At 39.0% G+C, this 21,129-nt stretch overlaps 1 protein-coding gene across 1 annotated transcript in view; it reads right to left on the bottom strand.

Moving 5' to 3' along the window:
* Positions 1–12,513, bottom strand: part of grin2ca (glutamate receptor, ionotropic, N-methyl D-aspartate 2Ca) — a 172,683-nt gene extending 160,170 nt beyond the window's left edge. The window contains exons 1-2 of the mRNA XM_020925833.2: positions 12,322–12,513; positions 7,395–7,610 (exon numbers count right to left, since the gene is read on the bottom strand). Coding sequence (XP_020781492.2) covers positions 7,395–7,610; positions 12,322–12,513 — 408 coding nt within the window. The remainder of the gene's footprint in view (positions 1–7,394; positions 7,611–12,321) is intronic.
* Positions 12,514–21,129: the final 8,616 nt, after the last annotated feature.

Below are 21,129 nucleotides of genomic sequence, written 5' to 3'. Positions count from 1 at the left end.
TTATATTCTAGGGGTGGGACTTGCTTTAAAAAATTAATCTAATTCATTACAGGCTTTGTAATTAATTAAACTCAGTTAATCGCATCACAATTATATATTAATTTACTCATTTTCTTCCTGAAGCCAGTCATTTGTTCAGGTTTGGGCTGCTGACTGTTGTTTGTACTTGTACTTGTGTTCACTGTCACATTTTTTACATTTAAATTGTATCATAGGGTTGAGGTGCTTCTGTGAAATGCAAACACAGTCTGCAATAAACAACGCCTTTGTACTTCCATACTTCCATCGGGTATTTTTGAATAGAAATATAGCGTCCAGCAGACTCAGAGCACTTTCATGCTCCACTGTTGTAGCATGTGTTATAGTTGGAACTGTGTGTGTCAGTATAATTGGAGTACCACGACATGGTCCACTGAAAAACATTCCGCGTTGTTTGGAAAACTGCAATAAAATGTGTTCATATTTTTAATGCATTATTTTCTTTGTAATGAATTTATCAATTGTAATCAATGAGTTAATGCCCCAATTTTAATATATTCACTTACATTAAATCTGAGAAAAATGCATTTTGTTTTTTTTGTATTGTTCTAAGATAAATTTGTGAACGTAGCTGTTAAAGGTGTGTAACATTTCTAGTTGATGGTCCAACGCTTGTTTCTATGGAGATGTCATTGCTCTGCCTAGAATGGTAAATGGTCGAGAGCTGGAATCGAACCGCCAACCTTCAGATCAGTGGGTGAATGCTCTACCAACTGAGCTACTGCCGCCCCTAAGAACGTTCCACAGTAGGACATTAAACAGCTCTATTTTACATTGATTGAATTACAGATGGATTTATAGCTTAAAAACACCAAGAAAAACTCTATTCTGACTGTGAGCAGAGTCGCCTCTCCACAGATCTGACCTGTAACTTGGTCTGGTTTGATCTCCATGGCGATCAAAAGGTTTAATAAAACACTGTTAAACATTCCAGACAAAGCAAAAACATCTCCATGGAGAAAAGCATTTGACAGACCCTCCACCAGAAAAGTTACACAATGCACTTTTAATATCAGTAAACACTGATTATCAAGCAGAACAGCGAGACATATATCGGACTTGGGTATACCATACCATACCATACCAACTTTATTTATAAAGCACTTTAAAAACTTTACAGTAAACCAAAGTGCTGTACACAAACACAGGACAAACAATCGCAGTAAAAGTATATGGTACACATAAAATACAGCTATTAAAAACATAGAAAAACAGTAAAATACACAACAAGAAATATACATGTCACTTATTAAAAGCCAGTGTAAAAAGGTACGTTTTTTAGGAGTGATTTAAAAACATGTACAGACTTGGCCTCTAATCTCTAATGGCAACTGGTTCCACAGCCGAGGGGCAGAAACAGAAAACGCATGGTCCCCATGAAGTTTACGTTTAGTTTTTGGGACGGCGAGCTGGAGCTGATCTGCAGACCTGAGAGTGCGAGAGGGGATGCAAGGGTGGATCAAGTCAGTGAAGTAGGAGGGCGCTAGGCCGTGCAAACACTTAAAAGTAAATAAAATAATTTTAAAAACAACTCTAAAAGACACTGGGAGCCAGTGGAGAGAAGCTAAAATAGGTGAGATGATCTTGTGTTTCCGGGTTCCAGTTAAAAGTCGAGCAGCTGAGTTTTGGACCCGTTGCAACCGGGAATGTGCATTTTGACACCAACATAAAGTACAATACAATAATCCAATCGAGTTGTCACAAATGCATGTATGACAGTTTCAAAATGTTGCATTGACAAAATAGGCTTAATTTTGGCCAGTTTTCTTAGCTGGAAAAAAAAAACTAGCTTTCAAGTTTTAGTATCGGTAAGGAAACACTTCAAATCGATATCGAACCATCCCACACTCTATCAAAGTGTCATGAATTTTACAGAACACGCCTCCCCCCGCCGTGAGCTCTTTAAAGTACACGAGATAAAGGTTACTTCAGATGTAAAAGAGAATCAAGTCGGCGCTTTATAGTGGGGCTCAGCGGGGGCCTCCTCGCTCGCCACGTCCATAAAGCATCTCCACGGACACACGCGCCCGTCGGCTAATTACCGATAACGAGCGGCACTTCGTTAGAGCGCCTGTCACACCGGAAGATAAGTGACGTTTGAGTTTCACGAGGTCCGGAGGGGTGGGCGGGGGGGGCGGGGTCCATGGGAGCGAGGGGGGGCTGTGATTGGGTGATCTGGTGATTGACAGTTGCGTTATTGGCCGGGCTATTTGATAAATGGGTCGTGTGGAGGAGAGAAATGAGAACAGCCTCTCACCTGAACATCAGAAGAACAGATATGCAAATCACCACGTACGTTTGATATAATTTACATTTTCTTGGATTTTGGTTAAAGGGACCAGATTATGTTATTTTCTGATCTATGTTATAATGTTGTTTCCTCATCACAAACAGACCTGGAATTGTGTTTTGTTTCATTCATACATCTTTAACACACATCCCTGCATATTTAGTTCTTTAATTCTTCTTTCAACCATAAAACACTTTGTTCCAGTTGTGATGTTCTTCATACACTTTTAGAAGCGTCCATATCGTGACTATGCCAGTTTGTCAAAGTCTGATCCCGTCAGATCTCAGAAGCTCAGCAGAACCGGGCCTGGTTAGTACTTGGATGGAGACCACTGGGAAAATCAGGTGACACAGTGGGGAGCCAGTCGTAAAAACTGTTGTTGTGTCCTTAGGCAAGACACTTTACCCACATTGCCAAGTATGAAAGTATGAAAGTGGTGTGTGTGTGAGTGATGGTGGTGGTCGGAGGGTCCGATGGCACCGACTGGGGCAGACTGATGGACAGTGTTGGGGAGTAACGGATTACATGTACCAGAGATACGTAATCAGAGTACAAATTATGAGTAACTGTATTCAGTTACTGAGTGGTAATTAGATTCCACTCATTGGTCTAACCCAGGTCTAAACCCAGGTCCAAACTAGGTCCAAACCAGGTCTAAACCTGGTCTAAACCAGGTCTAAACCCAGGTCTAAACTAGGTCTAAACTAGGACTAAACCAGGACTAAACCAGGACTAAACGATGTCTCAAACAGGATTTAACAGGACTAAATCATGCTTTGTGGATCATGTCTCCTCCTTTTCTATCAATAATATTTTTAATCTGGTTAAGTAATGACTGGGCTTTTCATTTTCTTTTAGCAGACAAAACATCTTATGTGAAGATTTCTTAGTCTTTGCTTCTGTACAGCAAATCAAGTAACCCAAAGTATTCAGATTACATTACTTACCTTAAATAATTTTATGGATTACATTACAAACTACATTTTGGGGTATGTAATCTATAATCTGTAATCTGTAATCTGTAGGGGAATACATTTTAAAAGTAACCTTCCCAACACTGCTGATGGACGGCTACAATAGTATCTTACAACCACTGTGTATGGAGTGAATAAATCAAATAGATCAAATAGATCTGTAAAGCGTCTTTGAGTGTCCAGAAAAGAGTTCTATAAAACTGATTCATTCAACAATCGTTGAATTCAACAATCAAAAATACGGTACTGAACATGTTTCTGTGTTGTTTTTGGTGACTATAGCATTTTCAAAACAATAAAACATAACACACTGATCTAAATATGTTATGTTTTTGCAGTTAATATCCTACAGAAGTATAAAATACCTCTTCTTTTAAATTTCTTTTTTTTAAACATGTTTTTGTCAACAACTCTTCGGTAAAATAAGAAATCCCACTTTTGTCTGAATCATGAAAAAAAAAACAAAAAAAACATGGCAAATGAGTGCATGCTCCTCACAGATAGAATTTAGCTCCTGATCCTCCATCTGGGGCTCATCTCCTGGTCACAAAAGCCCAGACGAGCAAGAGGGAGAGAGAAGAGGGAGAGAAGGAGAGAACGGGGAGAAAGCAGGGGAATGATAAGAGGAGAGTAAAGGGCAGAGGGAGAAAGAGGGAGAAAGGAGGGGATCAGAGGGAGAGAAAAAGAGAAAAAGAGAAGAGAGGGAGAGAGAAGGAGAGAAGCTTGAGAAATCAGAGGAATAAGAGGGGAGTAGAGGACAGAGGGAGAAAGAGGGAAAGAGAGAGAGAGAAAGTAGGGGGTCAGAGGGGGGAGAGAGAAAGAGAAAGAGGAGGGAAGATGAAGGGGCAAAGATTGAAGGAAACAGAGGAGGAAATAGAGAGAGATAGAGAGGGACAGAGAGAGAAGAGAGACGGGGGGTCAGAGAAGGAGAGAGGGATGACAAAAAGGATAGAAGGAGAGTGGCCAGAGGGTAAAGGAGGGATGAAGAGAGAGAGAGAGAGAGAGAGAGAGAGAGGGGGAGGGAGGAAGGGATAGAGAGAGAAGGGAGCAGAGAGGGAGAGAGGAATGACAAAAAGGATAGAGAGCAGCCAGAGTGGAAAGGAGGAGAGAAGAGAGAGAGAGTGGGGGTAGAGAGAGAGGGAGCAGAGAGAGAGAGAGAGGGATGACAAAAAGGATAGAGAGAGGAAAGAGAAGCGAGAGAAAGGAAGGAATAGACAGAGAGAATAGATAGAGAAGAAGGGCAGAGAGAGGGAGAGAGAGGGATGACAAAAAGGATAGAGAGCGGCCAGAGAGGAAAGGAGGAGAGAAGAGAGAGAGAGTGGGGATAGAGGGAGCAGAGAGAGAGAGAGGGATGACAAAAAGGATAGACAGAGGCCAGAGGGGAAAGAGGGAGAGAAGAGAGAAAGAGAAGGGGTAGAGAGAGAAGAGAGCAGAGAAGGAGAGAGGGATGACAAAAAGGAAAGAGAGCGGCCAGAGAGGAAAGGAGGAGAGAAGAGAGAGAAAGGAAAGGATAAAGAGGGGATAGAGAGAGAAGGGAGCAGAGAGGGAGAGGGATGACAAAAAGGATAAGAGAGTGGCCAGAGACGAAAGAGGGAGAGAAGAGAGAAAGGGGATAGAGAGAGAAGGGAGCAGAGAGAGGGATGACAAACAGGATAGAGAGCAGCCAGAGAGGAAAGGAGGAGAGGAGAGAGAGAGAGCGGGGATAGAGAGAGAGAGGGAGCAGAGAGAGGGAGAGAGGGATGACAAAAAGGATAGAGAGAGGCCAGAGGGGAAAGGGAGACAGATGAGAAAGAAGAGAGAGAAAGGAAGGGACAGAGAGAGAATGGAGCAAAAAGGGAGAGAGGGATAATGTAAAAAGAGGAGAGAGAGTGAGAAAAAAGAAAAGAAATGAAGGGGTGTCAGAGGAGAAGGGAGGAAGATCGAGGAGAGAGGAAGAGAAAGAGAGAAAGAGTGAGAGGGTTTGTAAGGAGAGAAAAACGGGGAAAGATCCGTGACACCGAAATAGCGTAAAAGAGATAGAACGAAAAGGAGAGCAGACAGAGAGAGGAGGAGAGAGAGGTAAGTGGAGGAGAAATTGAAAAAAGAGAGGGAGCGTGTGCGAGAGAGAGAGAGAGAGAGAGAGCGATAGACGGGGGGGAGCGAGCGCGGTGGTGGTGATGCTGGTTTCTATTGCAGCCCAAATGATGAGAGAAAGCCTTTGTGACGGGATTAGAGGGTCTGTGTCTGAGGCTCCGAGCTCAGACCATCAGGCTCCACACACACCAGAGCCATCAAATCTGCCAAACCCCACTCACTCCCTCACTCAGCCGCCCTCCACACGGGACACAACGACCAGCGCCACGGGGATTGTCCAAAGATTGTGCCGTATTGATTATTCGATTGAAGATTGAATATTGAGGACTGAGATTGAAAAAATAAAATGCCAAAGTAGGACAGGGAAATATATCGGATTTTTCGAACTATAAAGCGCACCGGATTATAATGTCAATAATGTTGAATTCTCTCATTTATTTTCATACATAAATTACACCGGATTATAAGTGAAACAAACAGAGGACACTTGAGACTGATCCCTTAGTCCAGGCGTCCACGATCCATTGGCAGATTGTGGCGTAATTAAGTTTTTTTTTTTTTTTTTTTCCTATGAGGAGGACTCAAATATACATCGAGTAATAATGTGTTTGGTGCAGCTTTGCCCACATTTCTTTACGTTTTATAGAACAAAACTTAAAAACACATGACTCATTTGCAAATATAAGATCTGAAAAAAAAACAGCTCGGTTCTTGTGCGCTGATACAGTTCAGCTTCTGTTGGACTAAACTCCTGACTAGGGGTGGCACCTGACTAGGGGTGTCCAAAAATATTGAAATAAAGATATATCGTATTGCTTAATCTGATGATACAGTATTGATATCGCGGGCTGCTGTGTCGATATATCGCCAAGAGTATTTTTTGGTATATTTTACTGAATTATTTTGTTACAGTGCTACTGTTTTGTTGTTTGTTCAGAGGAAGGAAACTCGTTTATGTTACACATTTGACATTTTTACAGTTTTGATGATTAAAATATCATATCGAATCGAAAGCTCACTGTACTGAGATATGTATTGCATCGTGGCCTATGTATCGAGGTATGTATCGCATCTGCAACTTCTTAATGATGCCCAGCCTTACTCCTGACAACAGTAGCTGTAATGCTCAAGCGGTGCGGCTTCGTAGTTTACCAAAGTCCTACTAAAACATTTTGACAGATTTTTTTTTCATGTACCACATAAAATCAGTTTGAGGTCAGTAAGCACAAGCGTAAGCATAAGGCTCACTGGATTATAAGGCACACTGTCGATTTTTGAGAAAATTCAAGGATTTTTAAGTGTGCCTTATAGTCTGAAAAATATGGTATACTATATGTTTTTGGGTCGTATCTAGATATTGGATTGGATACATGGTCTTTTTTCTGGATACATGGTGGAATAATTTTTTATTTGGAAGCTCTCATGTAAACATGGCAACTGTGAAATAAACAAGATTAAGTAGCTAAAATATAATTTAGATTTCCTCTTCAAGACAATATGAAAAGTTTAAGTTTACTTAATAAGGTCATGATCTGGGTTGAAGAAAATTGAGATTTGACATACTGCTTCATTTTTAACTCAAAAATAATGTATACAAATAACATCAGTAGTGGTGTCTGACACTCATGACTCATAGTAAGAAGGTTCTGGGTTCAACTCCCATGTTGCCTGAACTTTTCTGTGTGGAGTTTCCATGTCTGGGTGAGTTTCCTCTGTTTCCCAAAACATTCACCACAGGTCAAATCCTCCTTCGAAGGTCCTGACCAAACACTAAGCCTTTGATCGCTGATTTTCCACACAAGGAATTCAGAAAGTATAACATTACCACCATAAACTCAACAAGCCAGAACCCTCCCATGTAACCCCACTGCAGCAGCAAAACAAGCGGTCTCCTCAGCCTCTCCATCTCATCTTCATCATCATTACGAGCGTCTGTCCTCTTAAGCACTAACGTTTATTCATTCAACTCCCAGCTCCTCTCCTCCTCCTCTTTCTTTTCCTCTCCTCTTTAAACTGACCTTGTATGGCAGCACCACAGCCGACCCCCCGCTGATCCCCACGATGGGCACGGCGGTCTGCGTGGAGATGAAGTCCAGGATCTGCGCCACGGCCTCAGAGCCGACGTTGTCCTCGAAGACCACCCCATGGACTCGGTTTGTGGAGAGGGTGTCACAGATGCGCGTGAGCAGAGCACGAGGGTTTGTGTTGTTCACCAGCACCGTGATCGGATTCACCTGAAAAACACAAGACTTTAGAATGAAAAGTGTTTACAGAGGTTACAAAGACGAAGCAAGTTTATTTGTAAAGCAGAACTTGTACATGGAGTAATTCAATGTGCTTTACAGAATAAAAAAGATTAAAACCACAGAAGGATAAGAGACAAGAAGCATGTGTGATACAAATGAAGGTTTTTTTGAACTGTATAACTGGAAGTCTCTGAGTTAATGACTTGAATTCAGAATCGCTTTAATTTTGTTAACTTTTAAGTACCATAATTTCCGGACTATTGAGCGCACTTGTCTATAAGCTGCAGGTGTCCACGTCTTCAAGAACGTTGTCAAGTTCGTGCCATCTGCTTTTTTTGCCTATGAAAGCTTTTGTCGTCTTTTTGCATTGAGTCAGTTCGTCACGCTGCCGTCGCCTTCGTCTCACCATTGACTCATTGATGCCGAGCTCACGTGCAGCAGCTGCATTTCCATCTCCGATCAATTGCCTTTAACCTAAAAGCTGCATCATCTGTATTTTTTAAGGGTGTTTTCTATGAGGAGGGTGTGTGCATGAAGCACAAAATAACTGTTCAAAATACAATCAAACGAGCATCTTCCTTGGCGCATCACCCCCATCTCTCCCTGTGCTCTACTGTGCATGTCTCCTGCAGAAAGAGCTGCTGTCCTGTCTGTATCATGTCAGCGTCTTGTAGGATTTCAGCAGATTTTATCATACAGGTATGAGTGGATGTCCAGTTACTGAAGTTTGAGACATTACTTCTTGTCATTTACACACTCACCTGCATTTAATTCCCCCTCACTAATGTTCATTTAGCATCATAACTTATTTTATGACACGGTGATACACTGTTTTAGTGCTGACATCAGCTCTAGGTAGTGTTGCAACTTTATGTTAACTGCAGAGACAGTAGCGCTTTCTGCACTCAGACTGCACATGCATTTACTGTGTTGTCAAACCATAGAGCGCATATATGAATGGACAATGTGCCAAACAAAGAATCCGTCCATATATTCACCTGTCAGAATAATTTTATTATCCCATATTTGCTAAATACTTGTGTGATATTCTATGCCTATGAGTTAACCATTTACGTAACTACAATTCTTTGATTTATAATGTACCAATCACTTGTATAAAAATGAATAACCTCTGTGTGTTTGACAACTGTGTGCAGTGACCTATCGCTCTTGTGAACCTCGAGATGATTCCTCACATGAAGCCAACTCCCACTGTCACACATGCAAGAGTTATGATGGTGTCTGGCCATACCTAAGGCACCTCCTGATTGTTAATCATGTTTTATGTGTTTATACTATGCATAGCTTCATCAGTTTCTTATTATGTCTTTGCTGTTTCCCCTTCCCCTTGAGAATTATCATTCTGTAACTAGGGCCTCCTAATGAAATAAAAAGAGGAGAGCGGCCTTGAGTCATCAGAACGTGTGGAGACTGTTGGTTTTGATGCCCACTCTCTGCCCGTTCTCCTCGCGAGTAAAACTGAATTAATCTCTTGTCTTTCTTCTTGTTTACAATGTTTAGATAAACCTAACATCACCGCATCATTGAATAAGCAGCAGGGCTCAAAATGTGAGAAAAAATAACGGCTTATAGTTCGGAAATTACAATATTTTCGTTTGTTTAAAGGGCCCATCTCATGCAAAATAACTCTTTTCACATTGTATCTTCTGCACATATAAAAGCACAATTTGGGTTTTGGAACATCCTATACACAATCGTTATGAAATCTTACTGATTTCTTGGAGACAGTCACAGACCAGGAACTATGAAAGGCTGACTATTGCTCCTCCCCCCGCCCGTCCTGAGAAAGCACAGGCTCCACCCTCCAAACGTGACATAGGCTCTGAGTGAGCCGCCCTTCCTCCGCCCATCTCAGGGAGGGAGGGGGAGACAGGCGTGCACCCTGATAGCGGCAGGAATAAACTTTTATTCATCATGGTGATACAGCGCGTTCAGCCGCATGTGTTGGACCCGGAATCAGACAAGAACTTGGAGGTGGGTGCAAAGCGCTTTCTACTACGTCAACACATCATAGGTGTATCTGGCTGCGTCATCGTTGTAAGCAGCTTTAGTTTGTTGTCATGTGGGAGGGTGGCAGAAATACGCTGCAGTTTGTTAAAAAAAAAAAAAAACGCAGAATCAATCTTAAAACCTCTTTGGCGACATAAACAAGGCCCACACATCACTTTTAGAAGGTAGAAAGCTCTGAAAAGTTGATTTTGCCTGAGATGGGCCCTTTAAAGCCATAGTGTGTAACTTTTTCCACAAACAGTTCATGAGTTCATGACAACTGTCCAATTAAGCAATTTAAACCAAAATAGCATATATTTTGAATGGAGAAAGGTCCTCAAAAATCCTTCAAATCAGGAAGAAATTTTGTCTGAAAAAGTTTCCACCTCCAGAAAGTTCCGTACTGAACCTTTAAACGGATTAACCAGCTCTAGACGATTTGACCTTTATCGTAGTTTTTGTGATTACAAAAGGGACATTCATATTCTTTCTTATTAAGTTGACTTATTGGTTTGATTTTCCTTTTCGCAGCCTGGTTTCTTTTGTGATAAATCACCTGCAGGTGCTTTTTTATTCCTGTCTCAAGTGCAATTTTCTTGTTTACATTTTCAACAGTAAATTGAATTAGCCGTGACAGCTCGTAGCATGCATTTAATGTCAGTATTCTGTAAGGCATTGTGTTTATATTGGGCTTTCAAAATGCCCACAGCACTTTACAGCACATTACTCATTCACTCCACACTCCTGTACTATTGTAGCCACAGTCGTCCTGGGGCAGACAGAAGGAATGTGCCAATCTACACCATTGTCCCTGACCAGCACCAACCACTCACACACACCTTCTCGTCTTAAAACCCAACACTGCGCGAGTCGTGTGGTCCTCTGTGTCTTTTATTTATTTTACTTATTTACTGCTATTTTATGATTTTTTATTGTTTTGCTTTTATTCGATTTTTACTTGTTGTATTGTTTTAGGACTTGTATGATCAAATTTTCAGCAGTTTACCCTTTTGTCGTCTTTATTTTATGATCTCTGTGCAGCACTTTGGAAAAATGTGCTATAGAAATAAGGAGGATTTGGATTTGGACACACCACATTCATACTAGGCAATGTGGGTGAAGTGTCTTGCCTATGGACACAATAACTAGAGATTCCACTAGAGCCCCACTGTGATTTTCAATCCAAGTGCTGACCAGGACCAAGCTCTTGGAGACCTAACGGGATCAGGCATTGACAAGTAAGTATGGACACATATTCATGAACAAATTTGGCTTTTGAACCGTTCAATTCTTCTCCCTGACTTTGTGTCTCAAAACATGTACGTTTATAATTTAGCAAATGAACATACAAACATTTATTTCAACTCTTCTTGAAATAAGTCTTAGGTCTTTTCAGATTTCAGATCAGTTTTTTTTGAGTAAGATTACTTAAATTACATGTAAACAGCAAAATAAAATAAAAAAAAACTTCTGATCAATGTCCTTCTAAGTACTCGTATCAGATTTTTCTTCAAGGTCCAGAAATCAACTCTATTCACGCTTAAGTCACAAAACCGGAAGACATTTAGAAAGATGTGAATGACAACGACGTACAGAAGTTTTCACGCTGCACATTTTCATCACCTACTGCATCCACAATGTTGTCCCACCATCGACTGGTTCTCTGAGGTCTTGTCCACAGCCGCCTTGGGCAGTGTAGATGGAAACACTACGGCGGAGCACATTCAGCTTCTCCACTCTGGAGGGTAGTTTCAGATTTTTGTGTTTTTAAGCCCCAAAAACACCATGACTGTCTAAACCAGAGGTCTCCAACCTGTAGTTTCCACCCCCCATCCAAGTAGCTTGTCTAAGGATTTCTGAATTATAAGTACTGTACTAATAACTACAGTTTGATTATTTAAATTCCTATTGCCATTGGAAATTTATACTTTTCAACTTTGTGCACTAATAATTCTATTTTATTCTGACTTGTGCATATACATTTATATAATTATGTATTACTGGCACCTGTCTCTTGCTCTTTTTTTTTTTTTGCAACTTATTTAGAATTTATTATTACCATTTATATTTTTACTCTTTGTTATTATATTATATTGTGATGTGCGAGCTACTGTGTCCAAATAATTTTAGTTTGTCTAATTTTAAGTCTAATAAATAGATAATGGGTTATGTTTTACAGGCATCTAACTGTGCCCCATTTAAGACTTACCCCCTTTTTTTACATCGATTAAATTTCTTGCTAAACCTGGTAGATCTCAGGCATTTTTGTTTTGTAGAAGTAGTTCACCGGAGGAAAAAGGTTGGAGGCCCCTGGTCTAAACGATAGGCACTTCCCATAAAATATTTTGTCGTTTTTGTGTAAACAGACCCTAGATGTCATTGTATTCTATAATTTGTCAAACATAATAAAAAAATAATAATAATTACAAAAAAAAGTCATTGTAGCATTCCGTTATGTTCGGCAGATCAGCAGTTACAACCAGCTGCGATTAGAGTCCCGTCCCTCATGGAAAGTTCTGTCAGGTTGTGAAGACGCTGCTGCTGAATCCACGGTTTTAGCACATGTCCAGTGTCGGGAACTACACCGGAAGTCGTCATCGGCATGTTTCCAAACGTCTTCTGGTAACCGTGAGTAGAGCCTATCATGAGACTTTGCTGTGCATGTGAACAGCCTTTAACCGTGGCTCACCTCCAGGGGCAGGTCCATGAAGTTCTCCCTGCTCAGTCGTCCTTTGATCTCGCTCTGGTAGGCGGGGCCGCTGAACACCACGGCGACGTTGACCGTTGGGGCGGGGACTCCGAAGGGCCGGCCCACAGCCAGAGGGGCGGAGCACAGCAGCAGCACCACACGCAGCCACCAGGGGGAGCTCCGAGGGCCCATCGCACTCACCTACTGCCTGAGGATGACACAAGAGTAAGAAGAATGTAAATATGTGTTTTATAATGATTTATTATTTATTTAATTTATTTATTTATTTCGGTCACAGGTATATTTTGACATAAATTCATAAACAGTCATATTTAACATGTACAGACCGAAAAGGTGCAGGCTGAAGCTTAAGCTTATTATGCCTACCCTTTATTCCTTTGTCAGAGCGTCATCTTGACACCAGTTCATCTTCAAAAATACAGCAGGAAGAAACAAGCTAATCAGTAACAGAACAACAAAGTATTACAGCACAAACTAAGTCTCATATTTCATGTATCTGTCCAGAGTTAAACATTTAAACTTCTTTATGAAGTGAAAGAAAGTGGTGCACAATTTTAGGTTTTCTGTACATTTGTTCCACAGCTCCACCCCTTTAACAGATTTACAAAATTTCATAATGTTTGTTCTGATTTTCTTTTTAATAAACATGGTCGTGCCTCTGAGCTCATATTGGCTCTTTCGGATTTTGAACATGTTTTGTAACGAGAGTTTATGGTCTATAATATCAAAGTTGTTGTTTTGAAGATATGCAAAATTAAACTGACCTTCTGTAAAAAGAAAACCCACAAAAATAGATTAAAAATAAATAGTAAAATGGTAGTAAAAAAGTAATATTTATTTTTATGAACTTGTGTTTAATGCTGCAGTCCATTCAGTTTTTATACAATACTTGAACCTCAAATGGTCTGCCATCTGCTTGTCTCCATGGCGACGAGATGTTGAAAATGTTTCAAAGTATATCTATCACCATAGAGACAAGCAGGTCATGCCACCAGACCAAGTTACAGGTCAGGTCTGTGGAGAGGTACACAGGGAACCCCACTTACAGTATGTTTTATTAAGTTTTTTTATTTTTTATATAGCCATAAAAACACCTGTAACTGAATAAATGCAAAGTAAGTATAATGCCATACTGTGGAACATCCCAGAAAATGCAACACCACCAAATTTCCAACCATAAAATATAGTGCACATTTAACTTTTCTGTCCCTGTCAAATAAATCATTAAGATAAGATAAAAATCATTATATTTTCTGAAAAAGTATATAATGCCAAATAAATAATAATCATAATCACAATAATCATAATAATCTGTACAACTGTACAACAACTCACCTTTGTGTAACAGATAATACTCCCTACAACTGTACAACAACTCACCTATATGTAACAAATAATACTCCCTACAGCTGTACAACAACTCACCTATATGTAACAGATAATACTCCCTACAACTGTACAACAACTCACCCTTATGGAACAGATAATACTCCCTACAACTGCACAACAACTCACCCTTATGTAACGGATAACCATATGTCCAGTCACCTGTCAATCATCATGAGATTTTATATTTTGTTACTTTCTTTTTCTTTTTCCTTCTTTTTTTTTTTTTTTTGACTTGTACATTTACATTTACATAATTATGTCTTATCTGACATCTGTCTCTTGCTATCGTTTTTGCTGCTTATTTAGAATTTTGAAATTATTATATTGTGATGTGTGAGCTACTGTGTCCAAATAATTTCCCTTGTGGATCAATAAAGTGTCTAAGTCTAAGTCTGAAACATGAATATACAGTATAATCGAGGACTGGAGGCTGGATTAACCAGACTAGACAAGACCAGACTTGAATTTTTGGTCTCCTTTTCCTGTTTAAATCATGAACCTGCCCCAGTGCAAAGTCCTTCTCCGTCACAGAGAATCGTCCTGTTTTTGTTTTGTTTTTTCTTGTTGTATTTTTAGCTCCTCGACGTGAGACCGGAGCCTATGGGAGCACATGTCACCGCACTGCTGCTCCAAGGTGCCATCCAAACAAACAGATGGCCGCCACACGCGCTAACGCTACACTCGCTAACGCTACACGTGCTAATGCTAAAGCTACGGTGGCGCGCGGGGGGATTTGTACCGCTCTCTCTGTCTCGTGACTAAAGGTTTACCACCAGGACCATCTGAGACTATCTGGGTTACTAAACCACGACGACCAAGAAAGATGAAGCCTCTAAGAAGAAATGGGAATTAATATTAGATGATCGCACACAAGCACACACACAAAACACAAATAAATAAATACTACAACAAGGTGCAGTTTGAAGTGAATGTATAGATCGTGACTTGGACTCGAGGCAGACTAGAGTCACTATTTTTAGGACCTAAGACTTGACTTGATAAAATCGATTAAGACTTTGGACTTGGCTTGGACTTGAGGCCTGTGACTTGAGAAGACTTGATAAAAAAATCTAGGTTTTTTGAAAATACTTTTCTCTTTACAGTTGATAAATGTGGTGTTTAATTTTAAAGAAAGAAACTGAAACATGTCCCTCCCTCTTCTGGAACTGAAGTACTGTGAGATGGTATCCTCAAATGTACTACAGTAACATAAAATACACTACAGGAAAATACAGTAATATGCAGTAATATACAGTAATATCGTTCCATTTCAGTGCAAACTACATGACAAAATAACACTTTTAAATCTGAATTCTTTCTATTCTGACCGTAATGATTCACACTAAGATCTTGTCAAAACATTTAAAAAGGAAAAATTTACATTTCTACAACTATATAAATACTCATATATAAATATACCATGACTTTTTAATCCAATCCAATCCACTGCATCCGCTGCACAAATACATAATAATAATAACAACAGTAATAAAATTATAACATAAACGCTCAGATTTAATCATATTAGTCTTAAAATAATAAAACCAGTAGAATAAAATATGAGCAAAATCATATAATAGCAATAAATAAAGCCAATAAAATACATAAAAAATAAATAAAAGACACAGACAACCACACAACTCACACGGTGTTAAAAGCCAGAGAATAAAAGTGGGTCTTAAGACGAGACTTAAAACATACTTTAAAGTACAGTTTAGGTTCAAATTCATATAAACTGTAAAAATCTAAGCCAGGAGTGTCAAACTCATTTTGGTTCGGGGGCCGTATCCAACCTACTTTGATCCCAAAGGGGCCGGATCAGAAAACTCATGTCATATAAACCCCAAAAATAACAATAAGTTCAAATATTTGTGCAGAGAAACACAAATCTATTACAGAAATCTTTTTTAATTGATGAACTCTTTATTTTACAAAATATTATAATATTATGAACAACCTGAAACTTTAGGAAAAATGCATTTTCAACGCAATATTTTAACATTAACTTGTATGCAAATAGGAATAAGTCAGTTTTTCTTGGAAAATCCTGCTCTTGGCGTCCACTTTTCTCATTTTTGACATTTTGCTGATGAGGTCAAAACGATCGTCCTTTAAGAGCGTTTGGAAAAAGGCAAGTCTTCATTTGTGCTGCTCTGGTGGGAGGGGCCACTATGCTCAGCACCGCAGAAAATTACCAATATTTGAATAGAAACAATAATTAAAATATTTTAGTACAAAATCAGCCGAGGGCCAGATTAAAGGTCTTGGAGGGCCGCATCCGGCCCCCGGGCCTTATGTTTGACACCTGTCATCTAAGCTGTATTTGGTACTTTCTTGGTTTAAAGACTTGAAATTACTTGAAGCTCAAAGCAAACGATGGACTTGACTTGGACTTATGGGCCAGTGAGTCGAGACTCGACTTGGACTTGCCTGTATTTGACTTGGGACTTGACTCGGACTTGAGGTCAAAGACTTGAGACTCACTTGAGACTTGCAAAACAATGGCTTGGTCCCAACTCTGGAAGTCTAGCATATATAGTATGTACCAATAACACTATAAAATAACATTACACATACATTTAGTCCTTTGTGCATTTCAGACCGTTTGCCTTGATCAGATTATTATGTTTTGTGACTGCAATTTATTTGTTATGATAGATTTTAGTACTTGACCTTGAAATTATATTGTATTAGCATGCACTATATAAATTAAGGTTATTTTTAAATTATCCCTTTTTGAAACAATAGAAATAACAGGACTTTATCATTCTCAGTCTTTAATTTGTTAATTCTACTAAATTGTACCTCATCTATCTTTAAGTTCCCTTTAATCAAAAAATATTGGTTAAAATTATTCAAAAATTAGAACATGTTGAAACAATTTGACATAATTACGTTAGTAGGACTATTTCCAAAATTTTGAATATACATGATTTAATCTATTTAATTACTTTGAACGTTCATACACACTGTGTGTATGGACCAGAAATCTTAATGGACCAGATGTCCCCATTTCACCCAGTTTTGAGCCATATGTCCTCAGTCCCGGCAGATTTATCCCAAACCAGTGATTTGTTCCAGTTTTATACAAGAAATGCCCCAGGTGTCCCTATTTTGACCAATTTTGATACCTGCCAACAGTAAAAAGGGGAATATATTGTCATTTGTTTAGCTAACATACAGAAAACTGAACTCAAAAATGACCATAAGGCAAAAAAAAAAGCACTCTCAGATGACGCAAGTGAGTCAAGAATGTTACGCGCTATTTTTTCCACAGTTTTATTTATAACAACCATCCCAACTTGGGTGTGTTCCAGTTTTTAATTTTGAAAATCTGGTCACCTTAACATAAAAGCCAAATTAATACCTCGTATTTGTGTCAACCCTCTTAAAGTAGAATGAATGTTTTCATCGTGTTTGTAAGAAATTATGTTAGTACTGCAAAGGACAGAAGCAGGTGGTGGACCCTCCATCAGAAAAGTTACATAGTGCACCTTAAAGTACACAGTTTCACAAATTGTGAAAACATTAAACTCAAAATAACAAAGATATTTTTAATTCAAACAAATTTTAGTGTATCATTGCTTTTTGTAGTATACTACTGCAAAAAACAAAATCGAACCATGTTAAGATGACTTGAATTAAGCATGTTTTATCACGATTTGAGTAAATTTCATGTTTAAAAGGTAAAATTATCTAGCCTGATTCATCAGACGGTTTCACTTCATGGAAATCTTCTGACCTCGCATTAGAATTTGTTTGCTCAACAGTAGGTGGGTACTTTTTTATTTTAACCAATCGCTGCTATTTGGTCGTAATGTATGTAATGCGCAAAATCCCATAGGAAGAAGAGCAATAACATTCTCTTTGTTCTGGCTTTAAGTCCTTGATCTCGGGAATCGTTGCCAACACAGAATATATGGCTGTTCGCTGATTGGCTGGTGCCCGAACTTGCACTTCTGGTGTTCTTGCAAACTATCTAGTGTACTCCCATTCCTGACCTAGTCGCTGGAGAGAAATGAAATTGAGCAGAGGCACTAGGTGCATTCAGCCTGACTAAAAATTATCTACCAGTGGAATAAAACTTTTGTACTTAAAATATGAAAATACATTTTGTTACACTTAAAATAAGAAACATAATCTAATGTTCCTTGCATTAAGAAAAACACACGTATTCCATTGGTGGATAATGTTACTTGTAAAGTTGAATCGACTCAAATAAAGTCAAATGTTCTTAATTTAAGTCATTTTAATTTAACTAGATATTGTTGTTTGTTTTTTTCAATGTACGGTGCCTGAGTGGCTGCAGCACTCTCACCTCACAATAAGAAGGTTCCTGGTTTTTCTGTGCAGATTTTGCATATTCTCCCTGTGTCTGTGTAGTGTTTCCTACACACCCTCCAGTTTCCCGTATGAACTATAGACTGTATAAAAGAAGTGGACTAAGCGAGTGTGACGTCACCCACAGCGTTCAGCGCCGCTCAAATGAGGCTTGCGATGCTTATGGTTAAAGGAGCATTCTAGAGCCAGAATGAATAGGATTTTTTTGACAGAAAAAATAGCGAAAACAAAACAAAATTCAGGATCATGTAGAGTGTGTTAATATGAATATTCTAAGACCAAGATGATGAGGGTCGCTGCAGCAGTTACAAAGAGAAGGGTGACAGGCTCATAATGTAAGTCAATTGGAGCCAGGGTCAGAAGGAGCTGGAGAAGCCTCCTGGTGCACTTCCTATTTGGCACGCAGCAACTAGCACATTAGCTACGTCCATTCATATATGCGGCCTATGGTATGAACTCAAATTATGCACCATAATTCAAATGCTTGAGCTAGGACAGTCCTGACCAAGACTAGCCCAAGGTCTGCAGATGGGTCCCACTTCTCCTGGCAGGTTGCCCCAGTGGCACTGAAGGATGGGACAAATGCAGAGGACAAATTTCCCTACAGGTAACTTTTCTGGTGGACAGTCTGTCACCTGCTGGTCTCCATGGAGATTGTACTCGTTTGCTTTTATTATTCCACAGTATGGAAATAAACTTCATCACAAACTAATCACAGTGGAGACAAGTTAATGGTCAGATCTATGGAGAATTCAGGTTTCTGTGGAATCTTTGAGCTATAAAACATCTGTAATTGAATAAATGCAAGGCAGAAATGTTTAATGCCATACTGTGGAACATTCATGGCAGGTCAGGCACATGCACACCCCACAGAGCGATCAGGAGTCTAACCCACAACCCTCATTGAACGCCCAGACCAAAATATAAAAGCTTTCAACTTGGAAAATATTTTTGTCACCCTCAAAAAAAATCACATCTTAACTGAGTAGTGATCTCATGAATGTCAAGTGATTGAACCAAAGTTTGTTGTTTTGTGGGGTTTGTGGAGCAGACAGCCAGCGGTGTGTTCGAGGCCTGTGGGACATGTGACGTTCCTCTGGGAGACATGCAGTAATCCTGTGTAATCCTGCTGCAGCTGATGCCACTGTTTCCACACACACAGAGACCAGAAGCTCTCATGGAGCAGACCACACAGCTCTTAAACACACCAACCAACTTACACAACAAGACCCGGCCTGGTCACTAAGTACTACAGGAGTCAAGTAATCACTACTACCATCCTAACTCAGACTGACGCTAGTAGTAGTAGTTCTAGTAGTAGTAGTAGTTCTAGTAGTAGTGGTAGTAGTAGTGGTAGTAGTAGTTCTAGTATAAGTGGTAGTAAGTTCTAGTAGTAGTAGTAGTAGTAGAAGTAGAAGTAGTGGTAGTAGTAGTAGTAGTAGTAGAAGCAGTAGTTCTAGTAGTAGTTCTAGTAGTAGTAGTAGTAGTAGTAGTAGTTCTAGTAATAGTAGTATTAGTAGTTCTAGTAGTTGTAGTAGTAGTAGTAATTTTAGTCATTGTAGTAGTACTAGTAGTAGTAGTAGTAGTAGCAGCAGTAGTAGCAGTAGTAGCAGTAGTAACAGTAGTAGTTGTTCTAGTAATAGTAGAAGTAGTTCTAGTAGTTGTAGTAGTAGTAGTAATTTTAGTAGTTCTAGTAGTATTAGTAGTAGTAGTAGTAGTAGTAGTAATTCTAGTAGTAGTAGTAGTAGTACTAGTAGTTGTAGTAGTAGTAGTATTAGTAGTAGTAGTAGTAGTTGTTGTTGTAGTAGTAGTTCTAGTTGTAGTAGTAGTAGTAGTAGTAGTAGTAGTAGTTCTAGTAGTAGTAGTAGTTCTAGTAGTAGTAGTAGTAGTTCTAGTAGTAGTAGTAGTAGTAGTAGTAGTAGTATTAGTAGTAGTAGTAGTAGTAGTTCTAGTAGTAGTACTAGTAGCAGCAGTAGTAGCAGTAGTAGTAGTAGTAGTAGTAGTAGTAGTAGTAGTAGTAGTTGTTCTAATAGTAGTAGTAGTAGTAGTTGTAGTAGTTGTTCTAATAGTACTAGTAGTAGTAGTAGTAGTAGTATTATTATTATTATTATTATTATTATTATTATTATTATTTATTATTAGTAGTAGTAGTAGTAGTAGTAGTAGTAGTAGTAGTAGTAGTAGTAGTTGTTGTTCTAATAGTAGTAGTAGTAGTAGTTGTAGTAGTTGTTCTAATAGTACTAGTAGTAGTAGTAGTAGTAGTAGTAGTAGTAGTAGTAGTAGTAGTAGTGGTAGTAACAAAACCAGTGATGGAAAGAATATTGAAAATTTGTACTCAGGTAAAACTGCAGTGACTAATGAGGCTAATAATGTACTCAATTACAAGTACAAGAACTGTGGTAAAAATGTACTTTAAGGTGCACTGAGGAGGAAGTTGTTTTTAACACAAAAAGTGTTATTTTAACTATCTGAAAGTTAAATGAGGGTTCGAGTTGGGGTTATTTGCCAGAGTTGATATGGTTGTTATTTAAAGTTAATTCAACTTCCCCTAGTGTTCAATCAACAACCCTTAGTGTTAATTTGGCAACTCCCACCCACCACTTCAAACTCCTGCGAGGGAAGACCAGTTTGAACCAGTTTTGTACATAATTTCATCTTAAATTAACTCAAAGTGCAAAAATAAAACACCTATGCTAAATCAGGATAACCCTACAAAGTGTTATCTGTTTACTCTCAGAACATTAATATAACTCTTGATTTCGGGGTTAAACCGGAACTTTGGACCAGTGTTACTTAATTTACAATTCCAAAAATGTGAAATTACTCCTTACTGGAAGAAATTGGACTCATATAAACCTTGAGAAAAAGTTACAGTTGATTCTGTTAGAGTCAATTTTAACACTTCACTTTTTGTTGTGTGTAGTTGAGGGTTTGCCACCTGCTTTTGTAAATGGGGACGTTGTTGCTGTGTCTTGACTGTTCCACAAAAGATTAAATCTCTCTATCTCAAGAGGAGACAACTACAGGCTATGTTACAGATCAGATCTGTGGAGAGGC

The sequence above is a fragment of the Boleophthalmus pectinirostris genome, unplaced genomic scaffold (assembly GCF_026225935.1).
Source record: "Boleophthalmus pectinirostris isolate CB_2022bp ecotype Guang Dong unplaced genomic scaffold, ASM2622593v1 HiC_scaffold_17, whole genome shotgun sequence".
NCBI lineage: Eukaryota > Metazoa > Chordata > Actinopteri > Gobiiformes > Gobiidae > Boleophthalmus > Boleophthalmus pectinirostris.
This window is presented reverse-complemented; position numbering and strand designations above follow the sequence as displayed.